Here is a 25,391-nt window from a genome sequence, read left to right on the forward strand (position 1 = left end):
AGGCTGCTGGGGCACAGCAGAAACTTCCATGATAGGGATTTTTAGCTTGCTCACAGGGCTCTCTCAGCCTGGAGAACATTAAAAAGTTTTCTACAAATGCAGTCATAGTTCTTCTGTGTCCCAGGCCCAGCCTCCTCCCCAATCCCACAGCTTGCCTTCTGCCCTGGACATGAAGCAGGAGTGATGAAGGCAGTGGGGAAACCTTCTTGCAGACGAGTGGCAGGAGGGCTACCAGGTTTGGCATTTCTAGGGCAAGAAAAGCTTTTATGGAAGAAGACTCAGCTGTGTACAAAATGTTTAATTTTGACAAAGGGTGAATCAGCTGGACTGGCCCTTTCATAGCCAATGGTGTCTGGGAAGAGTGCTCTAAGGGGTACTGCCCACCTTACAGCTCCTGACTTCAGACATCCGCTCTATGATGGGGCCCAACCCTGCCCTTTGCAGCCATATAGCAATTCTTAGCATGGGCTTATGACACTATCCCCACAAAGGGACTCAGGCATCCATCTTCACAAAGACCTTGGGGCGGGAAAAGATCTTGATGGCTTCCTCTATTTGCACCAGCTTCTGGTCCAGCTCAGCACGGTGGCCCTGAGCTCTCAGCGAGTCTGCCCCAGCAGGCAGTAGTACCAGCTCACGAAGCAGTTGGCTCTGGCCTACAGGGGGTCCCATAAACAGTGAGGGTTGGGCAGGGGTACATGGTCCCCAGCGGATCCCCATCCAGCCCCCTTGCCCAAGTACTCACTCTGGAGCAAAGAGTTAAGTGTCTCTAGCCGCTGGTTCTCAGGTATGCGTGTGTGCCCAGGGGGCATTGCAGGGTCTGGCTGGCTGTGCTGACGGGCTTCAGCCTCCCGCCGCCACAGATCCCTGCGCTCCAACAAGCTGTGGATGCACAGATTCAGGGTTGATGACTTCAGGGCTCAGACTGGCTCCCACCCTCCATAGACACCCCCCACCCTGGGCATTGGGCTGTGGGACCTACTAATGGGGCACCTGGCCCTTCTGTGTAGCGTTGTAGTGCTCCTGGGCTTGCCGTTGCTGTTGTAGCACCTGTGCCAGGACCTGCAGTGAACGGGAATGCCGCCGGGGGGCCCTCTTGGCAGTGCGGGCATTGTGGCTAATGAAGTCCACACCTAGGCCTGGACCCTGCGATGCATGGCAAGCATGGTGGGGCAGACAGCACTGTGTTACGCCTCTGAGCCCCCCTGAACCCCTACCCAACCTTTTCCCAGCTCCCATGCATCCTCTCACCTTAGCATTGGGATCTGGTGGGGCTAGCTGGGGACTGGGGACACGGGGTGGTGGGAGCCCAGGGCCACAGCGGGAGTGTGCCCTCAGGAAGTGGACACGTTCTGTCCCAGAAGCAGGGCCAGGCTCCTGGAGGGCAGGGCGCAGCAGAGGAATCAGTCAGGCTGAGGTCAGGGTCTCAAGCCACAAGACTGTGCCTCTGTTCCTTTCGCTTCTCAGGACCTCTCTATCCCCATCCCTGTGGGCCTCCTCCCTCTTGAAGGAACACTTCTCATCAGCACGTGTGAGTGTCTCACATCTTTAAGAAAACAACACAGCATTCCTTCTCCTACCTCATTCTTGGCCCTAGCTACACTCTCTCTTCCTTTCCTAGCCAACCTTCCTGGCTTTGGCTCCTTAAGGTCACTGACAGCTGGCCTCCAAGCCCTTTAATCCAGGAGTCACTTCTCTTGTCCCATCATCCTCAGTCTGATCCTCAGTAACTTCTGAGTCTTATTCCTGAGATCCAGACCTGAATATCCATCTGCTTCCTGGATACACTCCCACATTTTGGCAGTCCCACAAACGCTATGGCCTCTGCATATCCACATGAGACCTCGTTGTCATCTCAACCCTGCACCTCTTCCTGAGGTCCCTGGGTAGTGGAATGGTGCCACTATCTACTCAAGATACATCCTACCCCCATGCCTCCACCCTGCCCTTCCCTCTGCCTTCAAAAATAAAGGTTGAAAGGGGCCTGGGTGGCCCTTTATGACTGGGGTCCAGCTGACTTCTTTATTTAATCTGTGCTCTTCTCCCCTTACAGCAAATTACACACTCTGGCCTCTGTGAAGTTCCATCTCTATGGAACATGCTCGCCTACTCTCCCCTTGCCTAATTCTTGTCAATCAGGATCAGCCCAACCATCACCACTTCTGAGAAGGCTCCCAGCCCAACCCTGCAGCAGGTCCAGGTATCTCTTAGTCCTCTGTTACCTAAGTCCCCTGTGATTTTTCATCCCTTCCCATAACCCAGGTCAGGGTATAACTGCCTGTTGATCAACAAGATGGGCAATACTTCTCACTCCCCAAGGCAGGTACCTGCAGCTGGGCCTTGACCCGGGACTCCACCTTGTCATACTTGGGTGAACGCCACAGAGCCTTCAGGGGCCTGGGCTGGCCCTGCTCCCGGCTGCGCTCCTGCTCCCGGAAGCGCCTCTGTATCTCCTTGATACGTCTTAAGTTCTCCTTCTCATGGTCTTTGGGGTCCTTCCCTGGGGAAGAGATGCCGCCAGGCCCTGTCCTATGTGCAACTGATTCAATCCAACTCACACTAGTTCACACACATTCCCACACCCTGCCACTTACAGAAAGATCTCCCTGACTTCTCCACCTAAGTTAGATCTATACACACACTCCACCTCATCATCTTGTTTCCTTCTTTACATAGTAATCATCTCCTATGCCTGATCACATTTTACCTTCTTGTTGTGAAGTATGTCATTAAACATCTTATACATTATATTAATCTCTTGTCTCCCACCTTGACTCATGATGACCCATGCTTGTCTTCAACCCCACTTTCCTAGCACCTGTAAGGCCTGGCACACACTAGGCATACGATAAACGACGTTGCTTCGATGCCTGAATGCATGAAGCTGAGGCTTCCCAGGGACTACGTCATTCAGTTCTTTCCTGAGAGGAAGTAGTGCACTGTTTTCCTTCTTTTATAGTTGGGGAAACTGAGCCTCAGAGAGGCAAAAGCCTGGGCGCCGGTCGGGAAAGAGGAGCTGCGGCTTTTGATCTCCACTTTTGACCTCCGATATTCGCCTAGCTGCCCCTTCTTTCCAGGACTTACTCTTCGGAGAGGCTTTTGGGGTTAGGGAGATATCCCCGAGTTGCAGCAGCACGGCCCCCACACCGCGCTGGCCACGTTCCAGGATCTCTAGGGCTCCGGGACCGATGCGGGGGCCCCGGGGAGGGGCAGTGTCCAGGTCCGGGTCCGACGTCAGCAGGTCCAGCTTCAGCGCGTTTCCCTCCAGTCGCCCCTGGGCTGAGGGGTGGGGCGAGGTGGAGTGTGCGGCTCAGTAGGAAGCGGGGCCGCCCCCCCCAGGAGGAAGCGGGGGCCGCCCCACCACCTCCCGCCCCCACTCACCCGAGGCCGGCCGCCGGTAGTACTCGCGGCAGAGCGTAGGGTCAGGGGGTATGGGACCCGAGATGCGGGACGGGCCTTCGCACATGTCGCCGCTCTGCAAAGGTGCGTCGAGTCGTGTCGGGCTGCGCATCCCAAGACCCAGTCTTCCCCAGTCCTGCACTTCCCCCTGCGACCCGGACCCTGACCTCGGTGGTGCCCTCCATTCCCGGCCCCCTCCTCGTACCCCGTCCCACCCCTTGGCCCTGGCCCGCTGCCCCCGCGGCCTCTGATCCTAGTCCACTTCCCTGCCTGATTCGCGGCCCCTCCCCCGCAACACCCGGGCAGGGGTCTCACCAGAACTGTTCCGCCTCCAGCTGCGGCGACCCGACGGGAGTTGCTGTTGCCAGGCAACAATGGCTTCCGTCCCTGAGGTTAGGGGTCAATACCGCTGATGCAAAGCCTTCCGGGGCTTGTAGTTTCAGCGGAGGTGGGGCGGAGCGGCCTCCAGTCATCCTTCCCAGCTCTTGTCCTCACCTCTCCGCGCGTCTCAGGAGTCGGTGTGGGGTCCACCAGACCAGCCCCTCGGGGTCCGCCGGCCAAGCTGCCTTGGAGGATGCGCTGACCCCGCGCAGCCATGGCCTCAGCAGGGGCGGAGAGACGTTACGGGCCCCAGGATGGGACCACCACGGGTCTGGCACTGCTGGCAGAGGCGCCCGGTGACCTAGTTCAGAGCTCCGAGGTGACCATCGGGCCGCCTGACCTGACTGGCCTGCGGCGCTCAAGAGGGCCGAACTCTGGGCAACCCTGATCCTCTAACTGCCAGGACAGGCTCCAAGGGCGGGAAGGGGCACAGGCTGGTCCCCCTTATGGGGTGTCTTTGTCTAATGTTGGGCTCTAACGTCTGATCCCTGTATCATTTGGTCATGGTGACCGATACCCTATGTGTCACCTCTAGTGTCCAGTGACAGGAGACCAATGTCTAGTGCCAGCCCTTGAAACCTGCCAGACCCAGGGTGAAGATAAGTGCCGAACAGAACCAGCCTCAGAACCAGTGCTCCAGGAGGAGAGGCTCAAGCCAGCCGTGGATGCTATAGAGGAGACAGGCCCCAGACCCCTAGCTTCCATTGTGAGGCCCAGTCATGGTCTGAAGAGAAAGCCAGTCAAGTAAGGGGGCTTTCAGAGGGAAGGGGCTGCAGGGATGGGAAGTGGGGCTCACACCCCAGCATTCCTAAAGCCTGCACTCCTGTAGGGCAGACCCTTATCCCCTGCCACCACCATCACTTCCCACCTCTTTTGTCCCTCAAGAGTCCTGTTAGAGAGCACCCAGAGAGAGGGAGCCTGAAGGTCTTGGAGGGGACTGAGCTCATATGCTCTGGGCCCCTGCTGGCCTGGGGGCCCTCACTGACCAGGAAAGTGGTAGGTATCTGGCCTGGGTGGTGGGCAGGCAGGGCTATCCCCTAGGCACGGGGCACAGGCTGGCTCCTCAGGCTTCCCGTCCATGGCTGTGGTCCCCCAGCCTCCCCAGGGGCTAGTCACCATGCCCATCCTAGGGCCGAAGCTGAGCTGCCATTGGGTCTGCTGCTGCAGAAGGGGGAGCCAGAAGGTAGCGAGCACTCACCATCCTCCAAACAGCACAAAAAACCTAAGAAGCGCAAGAGTCTGGGGGCCCCCGCACTCCCAGCTACAGTTAGCACCGTGTCTGCCTCCTCAGAGACCTTGGGGCTAGAGCGTGAGTGGCAGCCCTGGGCCTCCCCTTTCTCCCCTGCCTGCTGGTCCCCCTAAAACATGGCACAGCCTGGTGCTCCAGCCCTGCCCTATCCTGGGTCTTTTCAGGAAAGGCCCAGCGCCTTCGACCCCTGTACCAGTACATCAACTATTGCAACCCTGAGCTGAACCAGGCAGGGGAAGGGGGTAGGGAGGCAGAGGCCGAGGTGGAGCCCCAGTCGGAGCTGGCCCTGGTCCCCATGGAGGCGGGTGTGGAGCAACTGCAGGCCTTGCCGCCCGTGGCAGGTGAGCTGGGCTTAGACCTTGCTTTTCCCTGCCCCAAAATGTTAGTGCCTCCCACCCACATTCTGGATCCCCTGGCAGAGGAGGCTGGAGAGGAACCTGGGGGTCTGCCCAGCTTGGGGGTCAGCAGCCGGCTCACGGCCGAGGTGGATAAATCAAACCAGGTGGACATCAACAAGATGCTGAGTGTTTGTGCTGCTCCGCTTGTGCCCCCGCTCTCTCCTCAGTACAAGTGACTGTCCTGCCCCACTGGTGGCTCCCCTCCCCCCAAGCCTGAACCAGAGCAGCAGCCTCTGGGCCTAGGCCCTCAGGTGGAAGGTAGAATTGGCCCATGCCCCCACTTGCTGGAAACTTGGGCTTGCTGACAATAAACATTTTTTCATTTTCTGAGACTGCGAGATTACCCAGTGCCTGGTTTAAAGCCCAACGGATCATCTGAATACTTGGGAACTTGACAAAAATAGATTCCTGGGCACCACCCCAGATCTCACTGAATCAGAATCTGAGGGGTGGGGCCTGGATTCTATGCAGTTAAAAGCTCCTCAGGCTGACAGTGAGGGATCAAGGGGGAAGTGACTAAGGAGGGACTTGGAGCAGAGAAAGGGTCTGTGAGGCCACAGGAAATAGGGACTTGCCCTTGTTCCCTGTCTCCCAGGGAGGTGACCTGTATTTGGTCTGACTTGCATTTGTGGACCAGCACTTAGGAACCCCCCTCTGAGGTGGCACAGTTCATATGACTGTCTGAAGAGTGGCAGACTTTGGAACACTTTCCATTTGTTGCCAGGCCACAACTGGAACAGACCTTGCCCAAGGAGTGGCCTCTGGTGACAGCAGTGTCCATGCCTTTTTCCTGGCAGGAAGTGGTATAGGCAAGGAAGGATCTCAGCCTGACATTCTGGAGAGATTGCTTGGGCTTCAGTGTGAAGGACAGAATGAGGAGGAAGTTACTGGGGACAGGGAGGTGAGGAGGCTGTGATTGTCTAGGTGAGTACAAGGCCTAGATTTGGTTTGGAGTTGGATAGTAAGCAACAAGTATTTTGGAAGCGCTCACCTGGTTGCTGCTCCGAGAGAAAACTCTAAGAGGTTCAACGTATTTTCACTGGCCTGGTAAAACCTTGTTTACTTTGACCAGAGGAAGAGTTGGCTGACATCCTGATTTGGGAAATAGGTTCTGGGAGGTGGTGATGCCACCTTCCTCCAGTAGGGGCCACTGCAGGACAAGCCTGGAACCACAGTTGCAGGCTCAGTCACCCCTAGGGACCAGAACCCTGCTGGCTTCCTTGGCCACAGGCACGCATGTGCGCCATTTCAAAGCCCACCTCCTACTCCTCTGGTCATGGATCTAGGTTCTGGGGGTGTTTCCAGAGAACCAGGGGTGCTCATAAAAGTGGCCCCAGGGCATCTAGAAATCTGCCTTGGTAAACAAAGAGCTGGCGGCAGATTCCTCTAAAAACTTAAGTGCCATTCTGAGTCAACAACATGGCACTTTCTTGTGCAGAAGCATCTGAGTCAGGCCCAATGGATATCTGTTTTCTGGGTAAATCCCCAAATTTAGGAGGGACCTAGTAGGACACCAGGGGACAGACCTGGAGCTGTGACCATCATTCCCAGGAGCAGGGTGGGTAGACACTCACTCTTTAACTCTTCACTGTCAGCATCTTGCCTGGCAGTGGGGTCTCTGCAGTCCACCTCCTAGCTCAGGCCAGGCTGACTCCAGCTATAGGGAGAAGGCAACAATCTGGCTGAATACCCCAGTGGGAGTGGGGGCAGCAACATATGTGCAGTCAAGAGTCTGAGAATTCACCAGTGCTGGAGAAATGGGTAGTTCAGGGTTAGGCTCTGACTGGTCCTGACTGGGTCTTGGCTTCATCACTTATAGCTTATACAATGCAAGTAGTTTTGGCTTTCTGTGCCTCAATTTTCTGATCTGAACAATGGGAATATTAATAATACTACCTCATAGAGTTGTTTAGAGATTAAAATAAAGTACATGAAGTGTCTACCCTGGGAGGGCCCAGCATGCAGTGAACACAGTCCAACACTACTCATTGTTTTATCTCAAAAGGATAATAATTTGCAACCAGGACAATACAGGAAAACAAGCCTGGTGACTTCTATAAGGGGTGCCAAAAGGAAAAGGAAGCCCTCCTAAGCCTTTCTGGCAAGGAGCCAGGGCAGAGCAGAGAGGGAAGGTTAGAGAAGGGAACAGAGATTGGTCCAGGCTTAACAATCCTGGCAGGCTGTCAAAGCGAGACAAGAGAACAAAAGGGATTGAAGGACCTTCTCCCAATACTCACCCCACCTCTGACTTACATGGTAAAAATGACTATCCCTGTGTAGAACACAGTTCATAAAAGGCTGGCTGGTTAACTAGCTGGCTGGCCCAGGCAGCTTTCAGCTAAACCACTCCAAGGGCCAATGCATGGAGCCCTTCCTCTTCCAGCCCATTCCCTCCAGCTTCTCTGGAAGTACTCCTCACCTCCTCTCTTTTGAGATTCCCTTGGTGCCAACTCCAGGATTTGAAGAACAGAACTCCCTCCTGACCCCAAATTGTCTCCCTGTAACTGTGGGCCTCACAGGGCCTCCTCAGGGAGTCTTGAGTCCTGCTCTCTGAAGAAAGACGTTTGTTTGGAGGAATCTTAGGACTTGGCCATGAGGGCCACAGTGACAAGAGCAGGGCAGTGGCCAGGGCCGCCCCCTGGAAAGTGAAGGGCCCATGCCAGGCTCAGAGCTGCTGAGAAACTGAGAGGAGAGACAGAGATCTGAACAATGTACAGCAATAAATAAGCCTTTCATTATTAAAGACAAACAAAAACCCAAACTACCACACAAACAAAAACCAAAAACCACATGCCATGATGTCGTATTCTCTCTCTTTATTAACATTTATCAGATGTTCTAAACCTCTCCCTTGTTTCCTCTCTGCCAAATCAGGTCCCCTTTAATAGCCCGAGAGGTTACCTAATTAAGAAATCCCCTCTTCCCCATCACAGAGGGACAGCCTGGAGGCCTGAAGGGCCTGCTCCCCAGGAAGAGAAAGGGAGGATCCTTGAAGGATGACATGCTGCCCTCACCATTCCTGAGATGCCCCAGCCCAGGAAAGGCATGGAAACAAGGCTTCTTGTCCTTTCTCCCCAGCCTGAGGGATCAGCCAAGCTGGCTCCTTGTTGTGCTTTCTCACCCTCTCAGGACCACAAATCTGGCTGGAAAAGCCCCCAGGTCAAGCTTTTGCAGGCCCTGCTAAACAGTGTAGCGATTCAGAGACCTGGCAGCAGCACCACCTGCACACACTGTACTGGCCCAGGTCAACAGAATATTCCCTGCCCTGCCAGTCTGAGGAGTAAATGAGCGGATGGAGAGGGTGTTTGCCCAGGGTCACCTTAGGCTTTACCCAGACCCAGCACAAGTGGACTTGTTAAACAAAAGCCACCTCCTCTGCCATGCCCTCCTGCCACGGCTCCTGATCCCCGTGCCCCATGGCAGGGAGCCCACGTACATGCTCACAGGTTATTCCGCTGAAGCACCTCACACAGGTTCTGGTTGGCATCAGGTTCCTCTGTCAGCACCTCCACAGCCTCCCACTCCCCGGATCGGCTTGACCTTTTGATGGCATCCACCACACTCTGCATGTACAACCCGTCCTCGAATGAGGCGGCCATGGCAACAGGGGTGTGGTCCCAGGTGCGGCGGTCACCCTGCCCCTGGAAGGACTGGCGCAGGGCCTGCACCATGTACACCATGCCCTTCAGATAGAGCAGCGGGACATCTTGTGGCCCCTGCTCAGGCAGTCCTGCACCCACGGCCAGTGAGTCCCTCAGGAGCAGCTCCTCTTGTGTGGCAGAGTTCTTCTGCCCGTACAGGTCAGCCCCACGAGCAACAAGGCGGCCTGCAGAGCCCACCACCATGACCTCGTGGACGAAGGCGCCTGGCATGTTGAAGTTGAGCGTCACTGTGCTGCACACCCCCCCACCCATGAGCATCTGGAAGAAGCAGAAGTCATCGCTGGTGACATGCCGGATGCCACGGATGGCCGCATTCTGCCTCACAAAAGTCTTGAGCAGCCCGTGTACCTTCTCAGCTCTCCGGCCTGTCAGGTGGGTCAGCAGGTCCACAATATAGGTGCCCATGGTGTGTAGGCCCCCGCCACCCATGAGCTCGTCACAGATCCAGCCATAGCTGGGGCTGAGCAGGCTGCCCGAGTAGATGCGGGCGTCGCAGATCATCACTGCACCCACATAGTGCTCCGCAATCAGCTGCTTCATGCGCACGAAGGCAGGCAGGAAGCGCAGCACGTTCCCCACCAGGCTCATCAGCTGTGGGTAGTAGCGCGAGGCTGTCACCATCCGGAAGGCATCCACCGAGGTTGCTGCCTTCTCACACACCACATTCTTCCCAATACCTGAGAATAAAACACAACAGGAAATCTCACAGTTCCAAGGGGGTTACACTCCAAAAAAAAAAACCTAGTTTCTTCAAGGCAGATGGTTCCAGGGAAGCCTCCTATGGAACCAGGAGGTGGCCTTGGAAAGGAAGCAAGGTAGCTCAGCTTGAACAGAAAACAGTGCCTGTGATTGGGACTGAAGAAATACTTATGGGTCGAAGCAAGACAAGTTCTTAGGGAAAAGTGAAACTTGCAGAGGCAGAAGACATAAACCGGGAGTGGGAGGTAAAGAAAGGTCAGATGGAGAGGTGGACATGCTTCTTGGACATGGTTCCATATCTTTATGCGCTGGTTAGATATCTTGGGGCAAGAGAATCTAATCTTTATTCTATTGTGATGGGCTCTGCACTGTCAGCCATGGTTTAAAACTCCAACACTCATGGGAGTATGAGCAGCCACAAGACACCAACACCTAGGGCACCCCTGGAAGCTTAGGGTGGTTCAAGTTAAAAGAAATCCTACCTTCAAAAGTTTAAAAAGTTAAAAGAAATACCTTCAAATAGAAAACTTATAAAGCCCAAGAAACGGTATAGATTAGACACATACATAGGTTTATGAGTGACGGCAAGCTGGGGAAAGGTGAAAGCACCCAGTTATTCCATTACTCATTCTATAGACACTGCCCATGGTGAATGACTCAAATTCCACTATCATGACTCCCTCAAGAATCTTGGGCTTTTTTTTTTTTAATTTCAGATGAGGGTTTACAGAGCAAATCAGTTTCTCGTTAAACAATTAATACACATATTGTTTTGTAACACTGGTTGCCTCCCCCATGACATGTCAACACTCTTCCTTTCTAAACCTTGGGTTCCCTGTTATCAGCTTTTATGTCCCCTCCTGCCTTCTCATTCTTGCTCCTGGACTGGTGTGCCCATTTCATCTTGTTTTTTTTATGGGCCTGTCTGATCTTTGGGTGAAAGGTGAAGACGTCATGGGCTTCTTGAGGGAACAGGCTCAAGTTTGGTGGGAGCACAGAGCAACTTGCCCTGCAGGTGGCAGGATGAGGGAAGGCTTCATAAGGGAGTGACACTGAGGTTGTCTTAAAGGGAGCAGATGTTCCAGGGTTGTAACGGGGAAAGGGCATCCAGACAGAAAGAACTTGCATGCACAAACACACCGAGGTAGGAAAGGCCCAAGGTTAGGATTCCTAAAGTCCTGGGTGCATGTGCTAGGAAATGGGGATGGAGGGGTCACATGGCATCTATAAGAAATGCAGGAATTAGATAGATAGATGCTCAGTAGTATCACTCACAAAGATATTTAAGGTGAAGGAATAAGTTTGGGGGAGGAATCCAAAACTGAACTCTTGATACTTTCTCCCTAAGTCTTCCCCATCTCAATCAATGGCAACTCCGTTCCCCTGTTTCTCGAGCCAAAATCACCAATGTCCCCCTGCCCCATTTTTAATTATCAGTAACTCTTGTTGGCTCGGCTTTCAAACTACATCCAGAATCTGATGAGTTCACACTACCACCACTGCCACCTTCCTGGTCCACGTCACTACCATTTTTTGCCTGGATTATTATTATTTTTTTTTATTTTATTGAGCTTCAAGTGAACGTTTACAAATCAGGTCAGACTGTCACATATAAGTTTATATACACCTTACTCCGTACTCCCACTTGCTCTCCCCCTAATGAGTCAGCCCTTCCAGTTTCTCCTTTCATGACAATTTTGCCAGCTTCCAACTCACTCTATCCTCCCATCCCCCCTCCAGACAGGAGATGCCAACACAGTCTCAAGTGTTCACCTGATACAAGTAGCTCACTCTTCATCAGCATCTCTCTCCAACCCATTGTCCAGTCCCTTCCATGTCTGATGAGTTGTCTTCGGGGATGGTTCCTGTCCTGGGCCAACAGAAGGTCTGGGGACCATGGCCGCCGGGATTCCTCTAGTCTCAGTCAGACCATTAAGTATGGTCTTTTTATGAGAATTTGGGGTCTGCATCCCACTGATCTCCTGTTCCCTCAGGAGTTCTCTGTTGTGCTCCCTGTCAGGGCAGTCATCCATTGTGGCCGGGCACCAACTAGTTCTTCTGGTCTCAGGATGATGTAGGTCTCTTGTTCATGTGGCCCTTTCTGTCTCTTGGGCTCTTAGTTATCGTGTGACCTTGGTGTTCTTCATTCTCCTTTGCTCCAGGTGGGTTGAGACCAATTGATGCATCTAAGATGGCCGCTTGTTAGCATTTAAGACCCCAGACGCCACATTTCACAGTGATTGCCTGGATTATTGCAATCGTTGCTTAACTGGTCTCCCTGCTTCTGCCCTTGCCTACACCAGTCTCTTCTCAACACAATAGCTTGAGTAACTCTGTTAAAACTTAAGATGCAGCAGATCATATCACTCCTCTCATATAATTCAGAATAACAGCGAAAGTCATTACAGTGGCCATACATGATGTGTCCCTTACAAAACTTTCATTTTGTTCTCTTTGCTTACTATGGTCCCTGTCCTGCTCATTCTCCTCTAGCTCCTAGAGGTGAGATGGTGGCTGCTGGGCAGAAAGGCATGGTTGATAGGGAGAGGCAACAATTACTGAAGAGAGGGCTGACAGGCAGGCCAGGCTCCATCGAGGTGGTGGGTGGTTACTCTCAGCTGAAGACCACTCTGAGCAATGTATGCACTTGGGCTTCTCCTTCAGGGCTCTCCAAGCTCTACTCCCGCACTCCACAGGTACTTCCTGATTAGAGAGGTGGCCTCCAAGCCTGGATGCCTATGTCTGGGGGCAACTAGGGCAGAATTGTGCCTTCTCTGGGTATGTGCATCTCCAACAATCCCAAAGTTTATGCTCTCAGTCCTCTGCAAGTTTTCTGAGTGCTTTCAGATGGGACAATGGTTGAAGCATAGATAATCTCTGGTGGCCCACTGCAGGCAGAGTACAGCTTCCCCTGATGGACTCAGATGGATCCCACTCACACAGGCTCAGGAGGGGACTCAACTAGCCACCTTGCAGCAGAAACAATGGCAATCATAAGGTAACACATTTTCCAAGCAAAAAAAACCATTTTATACAAATGATCAATGCCCCACAGGATGGATGGGCCCCAGGACAGCTGACTGCCCCAGAAGAGTCAGTTACTGGTGCTAAACTTGGGCTTGGGGCCAGACATTTCTATGTTCCAATCCTGGTTCTCTCCCTTCATTGCTGAATGACATGGGCAGTTCCTTAACCTCTCTGGGCTTTGGATTACTACACTATAAAATGAGAGTCACTTCCACCTCAGGGTGTAAGACAAGATTCAGTCAAATGAGGTAGTATGTGCAATGTGCCCAGCCCTGCACAATTCTGTCAGTGTTTACCATTGGCATGGGAGAGACTCATCAGATGTCATACATACTCAGAAAAAAAAGGTCTGTAGTGATTTAGTTTTTTTTTTAACTGTACCTTAGATGAAGGTTTACAGAAGAAACTAGTTTCTCATTAAACAGTTAATATACATATTATTTTATGACATTGGTTAACAACCCCATGACATGTCAACACTCTCCCTTCTCAACCTTGGGTTGATTTAAAGACTCACACAGGAGCTACATTTTCCAGCCAAGTAATTTCTATGTTCATTATTTGAAAATCTGATTTTTGAAGAAGTTTTAAAATCAACATGAACATAGATGTTTCCTTATTATACGTACTGTTTATCAAGCTTCTTCTAGAGTTAGACCCAGCCTGCCCTGTAGAAGCTGACAAGCTCATCTGAGATAATTTTTGTCTTGGTCTATCCTTCCAGCCCCTCTCACTTCCTCCCCTGCCACGCCCACCACCCTGACCCTCAAACAACCCACAGAGCACTTGCCATTTGCATACTTGGGAGTCTCAGGCCTGAAATCCCAATATTATGCACGAACCTCAATGCTATAGCAAGGAGGAACACATGTAGATCAGCAGCCTATAACATAACTCCTGTTTACAACTTTTTAATCTCCCACTCTTCTCCAAATAATAATGAAAGCTTTATAACAGGTATAGGCAGAATAGGAGAATGGTTGGCCATGAGTTCCATGCCCACGGCACGGAGCAGTGTGGGCTGGGCAGAGCAGGCAGGGAGGCCAAGGAGAGGGGAAAGGCCCTTGGCACAGAGGTCAGGCAGGAGGGGACCTGCAGGGAGATTAGCCCCTGACTGCTATTACTATCTGCTATCAGAGAGTCTCCAGTGTTCCTTGCTGTGTGGGATATCATGATCACCAACAGGAAATTATAATACTTGATGAAAAGTTGGTTGGTTGGCTACTAGACACATCTGGGCTGACCAGGGAGGGAATCAGGAAATGTGGTTCTCAGATACAAATGTCCATGTGAGAGCTGCAGCTCAGGCCACCTCAGAGGCTTCCTGCTGGCACTGCTTACTGCTGGGTGGGGGTGGACACTGAAGTGTAGGGTGGTGGTTGGGAAGGGGATGTGGGAAGAGAAAAGGACTTTTGTGGCTGCTGGGAGTTTGGTGGCGATAAAACTAGGATAAAGAATCCCTGTTTCATAACACAGAGGTGAAGGAAGGGGGAGAAATCTCTCTTCTTGAGCCTGAACAGTAGAGGAGCTTTTGAACTGAGAGCCCCGATAGTATGATCGGTATGGGAGTTAAAGGCCATCTTGAGTTAAACCGGCTCTTGCCGGCCTCCTGCACAGGGTCTCTACACTTATAAAGACTTGGGCTGCCTTGAAAGACTAGTTTATGTAAGTTTATCTAGCTTTCCTGCTAGGAAGTCAAAGGAGAGACTAGAGAAGCTGAGACTGCTCTTAGTCTCCAGAGAATAGGGAAAGCATGGCTTTCGAGCACTTTTTAGCTTGGATTTTCTAGAGGATGAACAAGTTTCAAGCTGCAAACCTCTCTCCAGCTCATATCCCCTACATTGCCTGGGAGTGATGTGCCTAGAACACCAGAGGCCCAGAGAAATTGCCCAGTGCTGCTGCAGACCACCTCCGATTCCCTAGTAACATACCACAGGAAACCAGGGTCACAGCGCTTGGCCCAGGAACACCCCTTTGTTTCCTCACCTGAAGGCATGGGACTAGACAAGGGATTTCAAACAACAGGGCAGGGAAGCAAACCAGGCAGAGTGCCATTTTTGCCTGTTTTATAAAATGCAGGGACTTTACACTTTTCTTTCTAACAAAAAAAGTTCTGCTACTAGAAAAATAAGTTTGAAAGCCACCAGACTAAATCACACTAACAGACTGGGATTGCATGGGTAATATTTGTGAATGCCTTCATTCAACTAGTATCTACTGGGCACCCTCTACAAAGTATGATGTCCTTCTCCAGGGCCTAAACCAAGCACTGGAGATAGAAAACAGATTATTTTTATACGACCAAAAATTCAGTATGGTTTGTACCTTCAGAGAACTTATAGTTTAATGGGAAAGCCAGCCACTAATCAAATTATCATACAAGTAAATGTACAGCTGTCCTTGTGATAAAAGCAATGAAGGTGACATGGAAGCATATAGCGGGGATCTGACCTGGACTAAGGGTCAGGGAAGGATTCCCAAGGGACTGGTGTTCTTGGGATTAAATTATCTAGGTGAGGATGCTTGAGGAGTAGTCTTTTGTTCACTCAAGAGCCCATAAGAAAAGGGCTGGTAAACTTAGTGTTTTTCTAATGAAGCACAGAAGTGCCAAGAACTGGGCAAAGAAATCCACCTGTTAGTGACAGATTTAAGAAAACATTCAATTGTGGTTAAGAATGTTTGGGCACTTTGCATAGTAAAACACATTTTCCTGAATGACTTCTGAACTAAGAAATAAAACACAATAGGGTCCCTCTCCCCTTTAAGAAATTCATGGAAAAGCTTTCATGATGAATTTGAGGTAGAAGATGAAAATAAAAAAAAAAAGGTCAGACAAAAGTGGAAAAGGAGATATCAACAGAAAGAAAGGGCTGTGATAAGAAAAGTACACCTCTGGAGGATAAATCCAATAATAAACTTCAGGAAAAACTAAGAATGAGGGCAAGAAACCATCTTTATGGCCTCAGAAAGGAGGTAAAAACTTAACGATCTAAAAGGTTAACAGTGGATGAAAATGCAATTTTGCCTATAGCACTAAGACATTGTGGGGTGTAACCAAGGTTTTCAAAATAGAAAACAAAGAAGTTGAAATAGATCATTGGTTCTTAGTCTTTAGCATGCGTCAGAATCACCTAGAAGGCTTATTCAAACACAGATTGCTGGGCCCCACTCCCAGATATTCAGTAGTTCTGGGGTGGGGCCTGAGAATTTGCATTTCGAAGAAGTTCCCAGGTGTTGCTGATGCTGCTGGTATAGGGACCACACGAGAATCTCTTAACTAGATGCTCTCTCCAAGGTCCCCGCAGGCCTGACATTCCTGGGATTTTATGCCCATGATTGCCAGAAGAAGAAAGTACAGTACTACTGGCTGGGATGAAAAGTTTTGGCAGAGTAACCGTCTATGTCCTTGCAGTGCGAATGATTACTTTTGTGTGGCTTTCTAGCCATGGTCTTGTAACTTTCATCAGGTGTTTGGGCGGGACTGTGCAGCTAGGGTAATTGTAGCCTACCCTGCGCTGAGAAGCTCCTGGAAGCGGGAGACTGAGAGAGAGCGTGACCTATAACCCGGAAGACAGTGAGAAGTGGTAGCAGCAGAGACTCAGCAGCAGAAGATGGTGTGGTGGGCTTCCTGGCCCACGGAGAGAGAAAGCTGAGTGGCTTTGGGCAGAGGCCGAGGACCAGGGACAGGCATGGCTGGAAGCATGGCTGGCAAGAGGCTGTCCTGAAGGAAGAATTGTTTATTCTGAGCATTTCTGAACCTGAATTGTAACCTGTTACCTCCCTAATAAACCCCATAATCGTGAGTTTTGTCTGTGAGTTCTGTGTGGCCATTGCAATGAATTATTGAACCCAGCAGAGAAGTAGAGTACTGTTGGAGGGCTGGTTGGTGTCAGAATTAGTAAAGATGGAGGAGAAAGGTGGTTTGTCTAACCTCCGTCTAATAGCAATCAGCTTTGGGATACTGATCTTGGTTCTCCTTCCCTCTTGTGAAGTTAGAAGTTCTAAAACTTTACAGAGTGGGTCCCACTTTCAAGGTATTAATTTGAACAAGCCATTTTTACAGTCCCCTGGTGACACAGTGGTTAAGAGCTTGGCTGCTAACCAAAAGGACGGCAGTTTGAATCCACCAGCCTCTTCCTGAAAACCCTATGCAGCAGTTCTACTCTGTCCTATAGGGTCACTATGAGTTGGAATTGACTCATGGGAATGGGTTTTTTTTTTTTTTTTTTGGTTTATATGACCTTATACCTGCAAGTCTATTGCTTTCATTCTCTAAGACTTACCTTTTATAATGCTTAGTATAGCACAATGCAAGAAGGATGCTTAATCAAGTAGAGGCTTTAGATGATAACGATAAACTGATGTAGTACAAGTCTGAAAGATCTGACCTAAAATTAGAACATTTTAATAGCTGTGTTGTTGTTAAAAAAAAAAAAAAAAGTTTTTTTTTTTTTTTTTTTAGCTGCTGTCAAATCAGTTCCAACTCATAGTGATCCTATGTATGACAGAACAAAATGTTGCCCAGTCTTGCACCACCCTCACAACCGCTGCTATGTTTGAGCCCACTGTTGCAGCCATGGTGTCAATCCATCTCACTGAGGGTCTTCCTCTTATTCGCTGACCCTCATGATGTCCTTCTCCAGGGATCAGTCCCTCCTGATAATATGCCCAAAGTAAGTGAGACAAAGTCTCACCATCCTTGGTTCTAAGGAATATCCTCGCTCTACTTCTTCCAAGACAGATTGTTCTTCTGGAAATCCATGGTATATTCAATATTTTTCACCAACACCATAATTTAAATGCTAAGTAATTATGTCTTTTTTTCTAGCCTTCAAAAGCTCATATCCTTAATGAAAACACAGAAGTAACACAAAGAGAGAGAGAAAAATGGCAAAAAAAAAAAAAAAAAAAAAAGAGAGACCTATGTGGGAGAAACAGAAAAATATACACTTGTACGTATATAAAGAGATTCATACATGGATGGGAATACAGAGTTGGGGAGAGTGGCATCCAGGCTCTTTTAGGATATTGACTCTGAAGACTTTTAAATATGCTGCATTTTTGCAGCTATCAACACGTGCTGCTTGTCCTGTTCACCATCTAAACAGTGTATGAGAACCAGACACTTCTAAAACTTTACAGAATGTGTCCCACTTTCAACGTATTAATCTGAACATGGTCCACCAGCCTACAGAAAAGTCTTTCACGTCTGAGATGACTTAGAATATTTATTTTCATTTCTAGGCTATGTTCAACTCAGGGAACGTTTACCTTCAAAAGAGAATCTTACTTTATTTAATTCTTATCTTCTTAAATTAATTTAATGGAGACAAATCTGCTCTTCTACTTGAGACAACAGGAAAGCCCAGCCTCCCCTTGGAGTGTGATCCCAGTGCCTCTCTCAGTCAGCACTAGGAGGGCAGTCATGTAACATCTTCGAAAGGCCGGAAGGGCAGACAGAGTTGAGAGGGACAGAATTAGGACTGGAGCTGGGGCCTGATGCCAGTGAGTTCAGTGCTCTGTCTACGGCAGTTCATGCACTCATGCCCAGTTCTTTGGGAAAAGTGGAGGAATTCTCCTGACCTCTCCCATCTATGCTGAGGTCAAGTCAGAATTCTTACTAAAAATAAAAAATGAAAGCACACAAGGAGAGAACTTCATAGTTATAACAGGCCCTCTGAGTACTTTGGGGCCTGAGTGGCCAGTGTCTGAGGGCGGGTCCATCTGACATGGTCCCTCCTGGACCCACCAACGTGGCCTTGGGATCATGTACCTGCACGAACAGACCAAGGATCCTCATTCACACTCCTCACTGCATAGATCAGAAGAGAAGACTATTGGCCCTGCTGCACAGAAGATCTCAGAAGCCTCTGGTCATCCCTGCTCCTTCCTGTTTACATTAAGTGGCCCGAAGTTCGGAGTTTTCCTGTACCAGGAAACAGGAAACAACAGGCTTGTGGCCAAAGAACCCTTTCTTCCTGCAAAGCTTGGAAATGGTCTCTGTGGGGATCCTAAAATCCTGGAAGAAGACAGAACCTCCAGAGCTCTGCATCTGGACACACTTTGCCTCACCAGTGTCTGCCTACATTCATGCCACAAGGGATGGTGAAGAGTCAAGTGACCACAGTGGCTTGATTCCTCTTGAATTAGCCCTCTGTTAACATGTTGGCTTAGCTCTTCTTCTGAACTCAATCTGGGAACCATTATGTACCCTCATAAGAATCTGGGGACCAATGAATAGCTCCAGTGTCACTGTCCTCACAGAGAGTTCTTGGAAAAGACAAACCATCTACAATTTCTGGCCAAAACTTACACACACAAAAAAAAAACAATTACTCCATCAATTAATTATATGCAGCCTGAACTGTTACTTAGTCTTTTGTCACTTACCTCGTGATATATGTTATTCTAGTCTCCTCCACTGGACTGTGGAATCCTGAAGGAACGGAGGGCCCCTATATGACACTACTCTGAATGTCCAGAATGACATCAGACAGTGCCTGGTACACAGCAAGCAATTAAAAAATAATTGCCAGATGAATGTTTACTGGTTTGTTTTCCTATTATAAATTAGATTCTATTATAAGACAAAGAGAAGAATTTGCCTGTAGTGGACAAGAAAGAGAAGTTGAACAGGAATTGCAGAAGAGCAGTTCAGCAAATCATGCGCAGCCAGGGGCAGTAGGTAGTGGAGCCCACAGCTTCCAGAGGGAGCAGGAGATGTGGGAAGGCTGTTCTGTGGATCCTGTCAGGGAAGACCTTCCTGCCCTGTGGCAATACAAGATTAGAAAGTCTGGCAGGAAGGGTGTGTGCTCCTTACAGGGCTGACAAACATGGGGAAATGGCAGCTACATACCTTCCTTTCCTTTCTGTGGTGCTGCATGCCACAGAAATGGAAGAACAAATGTCTCAATCATAACCAATTTCCCAGTGCCAAGGGCTTTAAACTCTGACCTCACAGAGGCAAACTTTACACTGCCTGAAATGTAGTGATCTCTAGCCCCTGTGACAGGGCAACTCTTAGAAAGAGTACTTCCTTCATTTTGCTCAAGGATTTACTGATGGCAAGTGGGAAGGCTGTGTCTTTCCCAGCTACTGGAGTATTTCCTCGCACAGCTAGAGGAGCCCCAACGCAACCACAGCCAGGACTGCTCCAGGCTGAGTGATGCCCCAAAGTATTGCTGCCCGCACTCACAGGCCCAGGAGGAAAGCAGTGACACCCAGAGTACCCCCGCAAAGAGAGACAAAGTGTGCCCTTGCTAGGGCCTGATCGTCCGTACCTAGAGCCTTCACAGATATTTGCCGGGTGAGTGGAGGAGGGATGTTGATGCAGACCAGATCCACATCTTGATGCAGCAAGACATCATCGGTCCGGCTGGTGTAGAAGGTGATGTTCATCTCCTCAGCAAGCTGCTTCGCCTCCTCCTCTGTCTTACCCCACAGGGCCTCGACAGTGAACCCTTCTGCCCTCAGCAGCGGCACGAGAACCCGGGCGGAGCTGCCGGTCCCAAACACGCCCACTCCTGGAAGCATCTTCATCCCAGCTTCTCTGTTCATCAACTCATCTCCTCACAAGAGCCTCTGGTGTGGGTCCCACCTTCCCAAAGTCCTGGTCAAACATGGCTCCTAGAACAGCAAGTGTTACACTGGCTGTTAGTTGGGACACACTTGGCTGAGACTACTGTCTTGACTTATTCAGAAGCAACAAGTTCTCCTCCACAAAAGCACAAATGAAATACTGCTCCAAAATGAAAAGCTACAGAATCTTCTTCCACGGACACTTAAGGATACCAGCAATATTCATCTACCAGGACTCAGGGAAGGAGGGAATGAGAACTACATTTCGGTTCAGATCCCTGTTCTGCTACTTAATTTTCTGTGTCACCCTGGTCAAAACATTTAATCTTTAGGGCCTTAACGGTAAAATAAGGAGAGTGACTGATCTTTCAAGTTCCCTCTAGCTGTGAAAGTTCACGATTTTATGATATTATATGACAGAAAGAAAAACAGTGAGTGGGAGACAAAGACTAGTAAAAGAGGAAAGAGAAAGAACCATCTAGGTGCTATACAGAGTGGATTTTAAAATTTTTCTGATATCAAGCACAGGAAAATATACAATTTCACTAGAAACAAAAATACCAAAAACTTTTTCCAACTACCAAACTGGCCAAAAAAAAAAAGCATGTTTAAAAAGATTTTTGTACGAAGATGCTCACTCCAGCATTGTCTGTAACAATGAAAAACTGGGAAACAATCTATATGTCCAATAAAAGTAAAGAAGAAAACCACACAATGTCCTTTGCTTGGGATCAAAGCTGTGAGGGAAAATCGAGGTGAGAGTCAGGTGTGCTCTGGGCACCAGGTACCCCATAAGCCCCCACTCAGCTAAGTCAGTTTTCCCCACTCTGGCTGCGTATTAGGGTCATTGAGGAGTAACCCCAGACCCACCAAATCAGACTTCGGATGAGGCCACATCACCATCATTTGCCCTTGAAGCTCTTCAGGTGATCCTCATTGGCAGCCAGGGCTGAGAACCTCTAAGTGACATTTAACCCAAAGGAAAGGTTATCTACATTCAGAACTATAACGAAATTTCCTGAGTTTGTTCTATGTATACTTCCCTCAACCCTCTCATTCCCTCTTTATTGTACTAAGATTAAAGAGACAAATTTCCCATCAAAAGTTATAACACTAGCAACAATTTTAAGTTCTACATATTTTATTTCATTTTTAACATTCATTGTTGTAAAAACAATTTCAAACAAAAACACTTTACAATCCCTTCGTCTACCAATTACCTTTTAAAAACTGGATAATTTCTGATCTTGATCACTGCAATATCATCATTTTTAAAAAGTTACATTCAAAATGTGTGTATTCTTTTGCTGTTCTACCTTTATTCACATAACGCTGTTTCACTTGCATCTGCTCACACATTAGTCAACCTATTTGTGTTTAATGGCGATGTAGCATTCCCTCATTCCCAACTGTAAGCACTTGGGTTATACACATCCCTGCCATCCCTCCCATCTCTCTGGCCACTTCTGAGTGCCACTTTCAGGCTCCTCTGCTCTTATCCTTCCATCCCACTTCAACGCCGAGTTCGTGGAAGTCTGTCACAAGCATCCTTCCTCTTTTCACTTTACAGGCTCTCTTAGACCTTTTCTCTTATCCACTTCCAGAGCTTTCATTAGTATACTGGTGACTTCCTCATCTGTAGCATAAACTCGTATTTCTCTCCAGAGCTTCACATCCATATATACAGCTCCTGAATCTCTGTTATGACGTACAAGCTCCAGAAAACTGACATGACCAAACGTAAGCAGATGCAGTAAACGGAGATGGTAAGAGCATATGCTCTGGGGAAGGTATCAGAGACATGTGGATTCAAATCCTTCTTAGCTGAATGAAACCTTTTTCATGGTTTATCATAAAACAGGTCTAATGGTATTAAGCTCTCAGAATCTTTTAGGATTAAATGCATCCAGCTACATGTGCTTAGCACAGTGTCTGTATATAGTCAGCATTTAATAATTACCATAGCCCCTCCTCAAAAGATTCTCTTCCTGTACCCCATCTCATGGAATGTCACAACCATCCTCCACTCAGTTCCCCAACCCAGAAACGTGGCCAGCATACCCGCTTCTCTCTTTCCCTTACTCGTAGTCGTCATAAGAGTCTTGTTGATTCCACCTCTTTGTTACCTCTTCATTTTACCCCTTTCTTGTCATCCCTATGCCACCGTTCTCATCTAGCCACCAGCACCACTCACCGGGATGACTGCAACAACCTTCCATTTGATCTCCCTGTATTTCATCCTTCCTTCCTTCAACAGAGATCTTTCTAAAATGCAAATGGTATCACAACACTCCTTTCCTTTTTAAGCCTTTCAGTGACTTCTCACTGATCTCAGTATGAAGTCCAGATTTTTCAGCATGACTTATAAGGCCCTACATCATCTAGAAATTTCAGGATATATCTAGCTTTGTGCAGGGTCACTTCCAAGGATTATCTCCAAAAGAGATGAGTTTCAAAATACACACTTGAATACACCAATGAGATGAATGCTCTGTGTGATTATTAGCTATAAATCAGTTAAAAGCTGGGGGGACAGTTACATAAAATGACAACCATGGTTTCCGAGTATCTGATGATGTATATTTTTTTTGTCTTTTCTTGAAGAATTAAATAGTGGGAAATACTTGTTTTAACTATGGTCTTCTGGACCATGACGCTAAAGCCATATCATCTCACAAAAAAATTGTGCACAAATGTTTATAGCAAAACTATTCATAATATCCAAAAAGTGGAAACAACCCAAATGTCCATTAACAGAAGAATGAATAAAAATAAAATGTAGTATATCCATACAATGTAATATTATTCAGCCATAAAAAAGAATGAAGTACTGATATATGTTCCAAATGAATCAACCTCCAAAACATTACGCTACATGAAAGAAGCCAGACACAAAAGGCCACATATTGCATGATTCCATTATATGAAATGTTCAGAATAGGCAAATCCACAGAGACAGAAAGTAGATTAGTGGTTGCCAGAGGATGGAGAGAAAGGGGAACTGGGAAGTATGGAATTTTTGGGGGGAGGGTGATAGAAATATTCTGAAATTAGGTAGTAATGATGATTGCACAGCATTGTGACTGGTATACTAAAAACAACTGAATTGTGCACTACAAAATGGTTAAGATGGTAATTTTTTTAAATGTTATATGAACTTCATTTCAATAAAAAAATTTTTTTAAACCTATGTTCAGCTCAGCCAAAAATAGTATCAGATAAAATGCATGTTCACAAAATATGCAGAAATTAATCTCTCTTCAATGGAAAGATTTTCAGTATTAGAAAAACACGTAACAACCCCTAGAGAGTTCTTTCCTTAGGGCAATAAATGACTGTAACTGAAAGTCTTGGTAAACAGAGATGAACATAATTTTAAGCTTTTATTGATAAGAAGCCATGTAGCTAATCCTTCCAAAAATTAAACAATGAAAAAGTGAAATGTGTATTCTTTAAATTATAAAAATGACACAAACTCATTACAATAAAAAACAAAAACAAACATGCTGCAGTACAACCAAACACCTCATAGGATTTGGTTTCTTGGTTTAGAGGTTTAAGGTCATGATGTCATGGGATAGCCCAGTTAATTGGCCTAATAACATGTTTAGGGCTTCTGTTCTACCTCCTAGTTCTTTGCATAGTGTCTGGGGTCTTAAAAGTTTCCAAGTGGCCATCCAAGGCATAACAACTGGTCTCTATTCATCTGAATAACCAAAAACCCCAATACCAGTGCCATCGAGTCGATTCCGGCTCATAGCGACCCTACAGGACAGAGTAGAACTGCCCCATAGAGTTTCCATGGAGAGCCTGGCGGCTTTGAACTGCCAACCCTTTGGTTAGCAGCTGTAGCACTTAACCACTAAGCTGCCAGGGTTTCCATTCACCTGAATAGGAGGAAATGCAACGTATGGCTAATTGCCTCCATGAACAACTGCCTCCTTCACCATGAGACCAGAAGAACTGGATGGTGTCTGGCTACCATCATTGAACATTTTGATCAAAGAGTCTACAGAATTCTGATCAAAAGGGGGAAAATGCAGAGCAGAATTTCAAATTCTCATACAATTCAAGCTTTCTGGAGCCATGGTGGCTGGAGGAACCCCCAAAACTACTGCCCTGAGATAATCTTTAAACCTCAATCCAAAAATATTCCCTAAAGTTTTCTTAAAACCAAAGATTAGCTTAACTAGTAAAAAATATTTTCCTTGAGCATTATGCTCTTTTAAGATGTACCATATTTTTATGCAAATAATGCATGCCTCCTATGTTTGTTTGCCAACTGTGCCCTCCCCCCACAAGGTATTGTCATAAGCTCTGTTACACCAATTTTTTTTTAGATCTTGCTGTAAAAAAAAGGAAATGAGCATAGCACTCTCACAAAAATACCTTGAGGGGATAGCATGTGGTTGGAAAACAAACAGAAGGTACACGGTATTTGCATCAAAGTACAGTATATAAGATTAAAATGACAATGCAACTGGAAAGACTAGAAGGGAACCTTAGGGGGCAATGAATTTATATTAATGGGTTAGGAACAACTGTAGAAGGAGGGCGAGAATGGTTACACAACTCGAAGAATGTAATCAATGTCACTGAATTGAACATGTAGAAACTGATGAATTGATGTGTGTTTTGCTGTGTATATTCTCAACAAAAATACCAAATGTGCTGCACAGAACAGCCTTTGCTTTCTTTGAGCTGATGAACTCCTGGGACTCCTATCTGTCATGTGAGCCTCCCCTCCTATGGAGACCTTACCTGCCTGTCCTACCCAGACAGAGGGAAGGGTTCCCTTGTACCTTCTGAATACTTGCAACAGAAACTGTAACTTACTCCTCTTTGTGTACCCAGGGCCACGAGCACAGCAGGCCTCCATCAATTAGTGAATGAATAAATAAATGAACTCACTGTGTTCAGTAAAGCATGTTCTGGGTGCTCCAACTCACAGCTGTCTCTGGCTTCTGATGGCCACATCCCTCTATGAAACACCAAAGT

General features: G+C 48.1%; 3 protein-coding genes across 7 annotated transcripts in view; 1 reads left to right on the forward strand and 2 right to left on the reverse strand.

The window, feature by feature from the left end:
• Window positions 1-348: 348 nt before the first annotated feature.
• ENKD1 (enkurin domain containing 1) lies at window positions 349-7,015 on the reverse strand. Of its 3 annotated transcripts, XM_049864389.1 has the most exons (9): window positions 7,002-7,015; window positions 3,715-4,081; window positions 3,382-3,475; window positions 3,085-3,279; window positions 2,328-2,500; window positions 1,252-1,377; window positions 983-1,146; window positions 746-882; window positions 349-656 (listed from the first exon to the last, which is right to left on the reverse strand). In XM_049864389.1, exons 3-9 carry the CDS (start codon window positions 3,464-3,466, stop codon window positions 496-498), a joined length of 1,041 nt encoding a protein of 346 aa, XP_049720346.1. In that variant the 5' UTR covers window positions 3,467-3,475; window positions 3,715-4,081; window positions 7,002-7,015; the 3' UTR covers window positions 349-495. The 3 variants fall into 3 exon arrangements, with proteins under 3 accessions (XP_049720346.1, XP_049720345.1, XP_049720347.1); XM_049864388.1 differs by lacking the exon at window positions 7,002-7,015 and having other exon boundaries at window positions 3,715-5,595; XM_049864390.1 differs by lacking the exons at window positions 1,252-1,377; window positions 7,002-7,015 and having other exon boundaries at window positions 3,715-5,595.
• Window positions 3,995-5,603, forward strand: C21H16orf86 (chromosome 21 C16orf86 homolog). Its single transcript, XM_049864755.1, is given in 4 exon segments — window positions 3,995-4,099; window positions 4,316-4,532; window positions 4,877-5,089; window positions 5,194-5,603. Coding segments are annotated over 4 exon segments (945 nt in total).
• The window catches only part of GFOD2 (glucose-fructose oxidoreductase domain containing 2), a 38,233-nt gene continuing 18,434 nt past the window's right edge, over window positions 5,593-25,391 (reverse strand). The window contains exons 2-3 of one of the 3 annotated variants that reach the window (XM_049864383.1): window positions 20,096-20,441; window positions 5,593-9,766 (exon numbers count right to left, since the gene is read on the reverse strand). In XM_049864383.1, coding sequence (XP_049720340.1) covers window positions 8,868-9,766; window positions 20,096-20,372 — 1,176 coding nt within the window. In that variant the 5' untranslated portion in view covers window positions 20,373-20,441 and the 3' untranslated portion in view covers window positions 5,593-8,867. Of the gene's footprint in view, window positions 9,767-11,561; window positions 13,203-20,095; window positions 20,442-25,391 lie in introns of those variants that run through there. The other 2 variants (XM_049864384.1, XM_049864385.1) reach the window with 2 other exon arrangements.

The sequence above is a fragment of the Elephas maximus genome, chromosome 21 (assembly GCF_024166365.1).
Source record: "Elephas maximus indicus isolate mEleMax1 chromosome 21, mEleMax1 primary haplotype, whole genome shotgun sequence".
Classification (NCBI taxonomy): Eukaryota; Metazoa; Chordata; class Mammalia; order Proboscidea; family Elephantidae; genus Elephas; species Elephas maximus.

What these genes read in the sequence shown, in the direction of transcription:
- ENKD1 (XM_049864389.1), bottom strand. Translation starts at nt 3,466, where the DNA reads ATGTGCGAAGGCCCGTCCCGCATCTCGGGTCCCATACCCCCTGACCCT. An exon ending in GGGTCAAGGCCCAGCTGCAG is followed by an intron (nt 1,378 to 2,327) that starts GTACCTGCCTTG and finishes CCTGCCCTCCAG; the next exon opens with GAGCCTGGCCCTGCTTCTGG. An exon ending in AAGGGCCAGGTGCCCCATTA is followed by an intron (nt 883 to 982) that starts GTAGGTCCCACA and finishes GTGCATCCACAG; the next exon opens with CTTGTTGGAGCGCAGGGATC.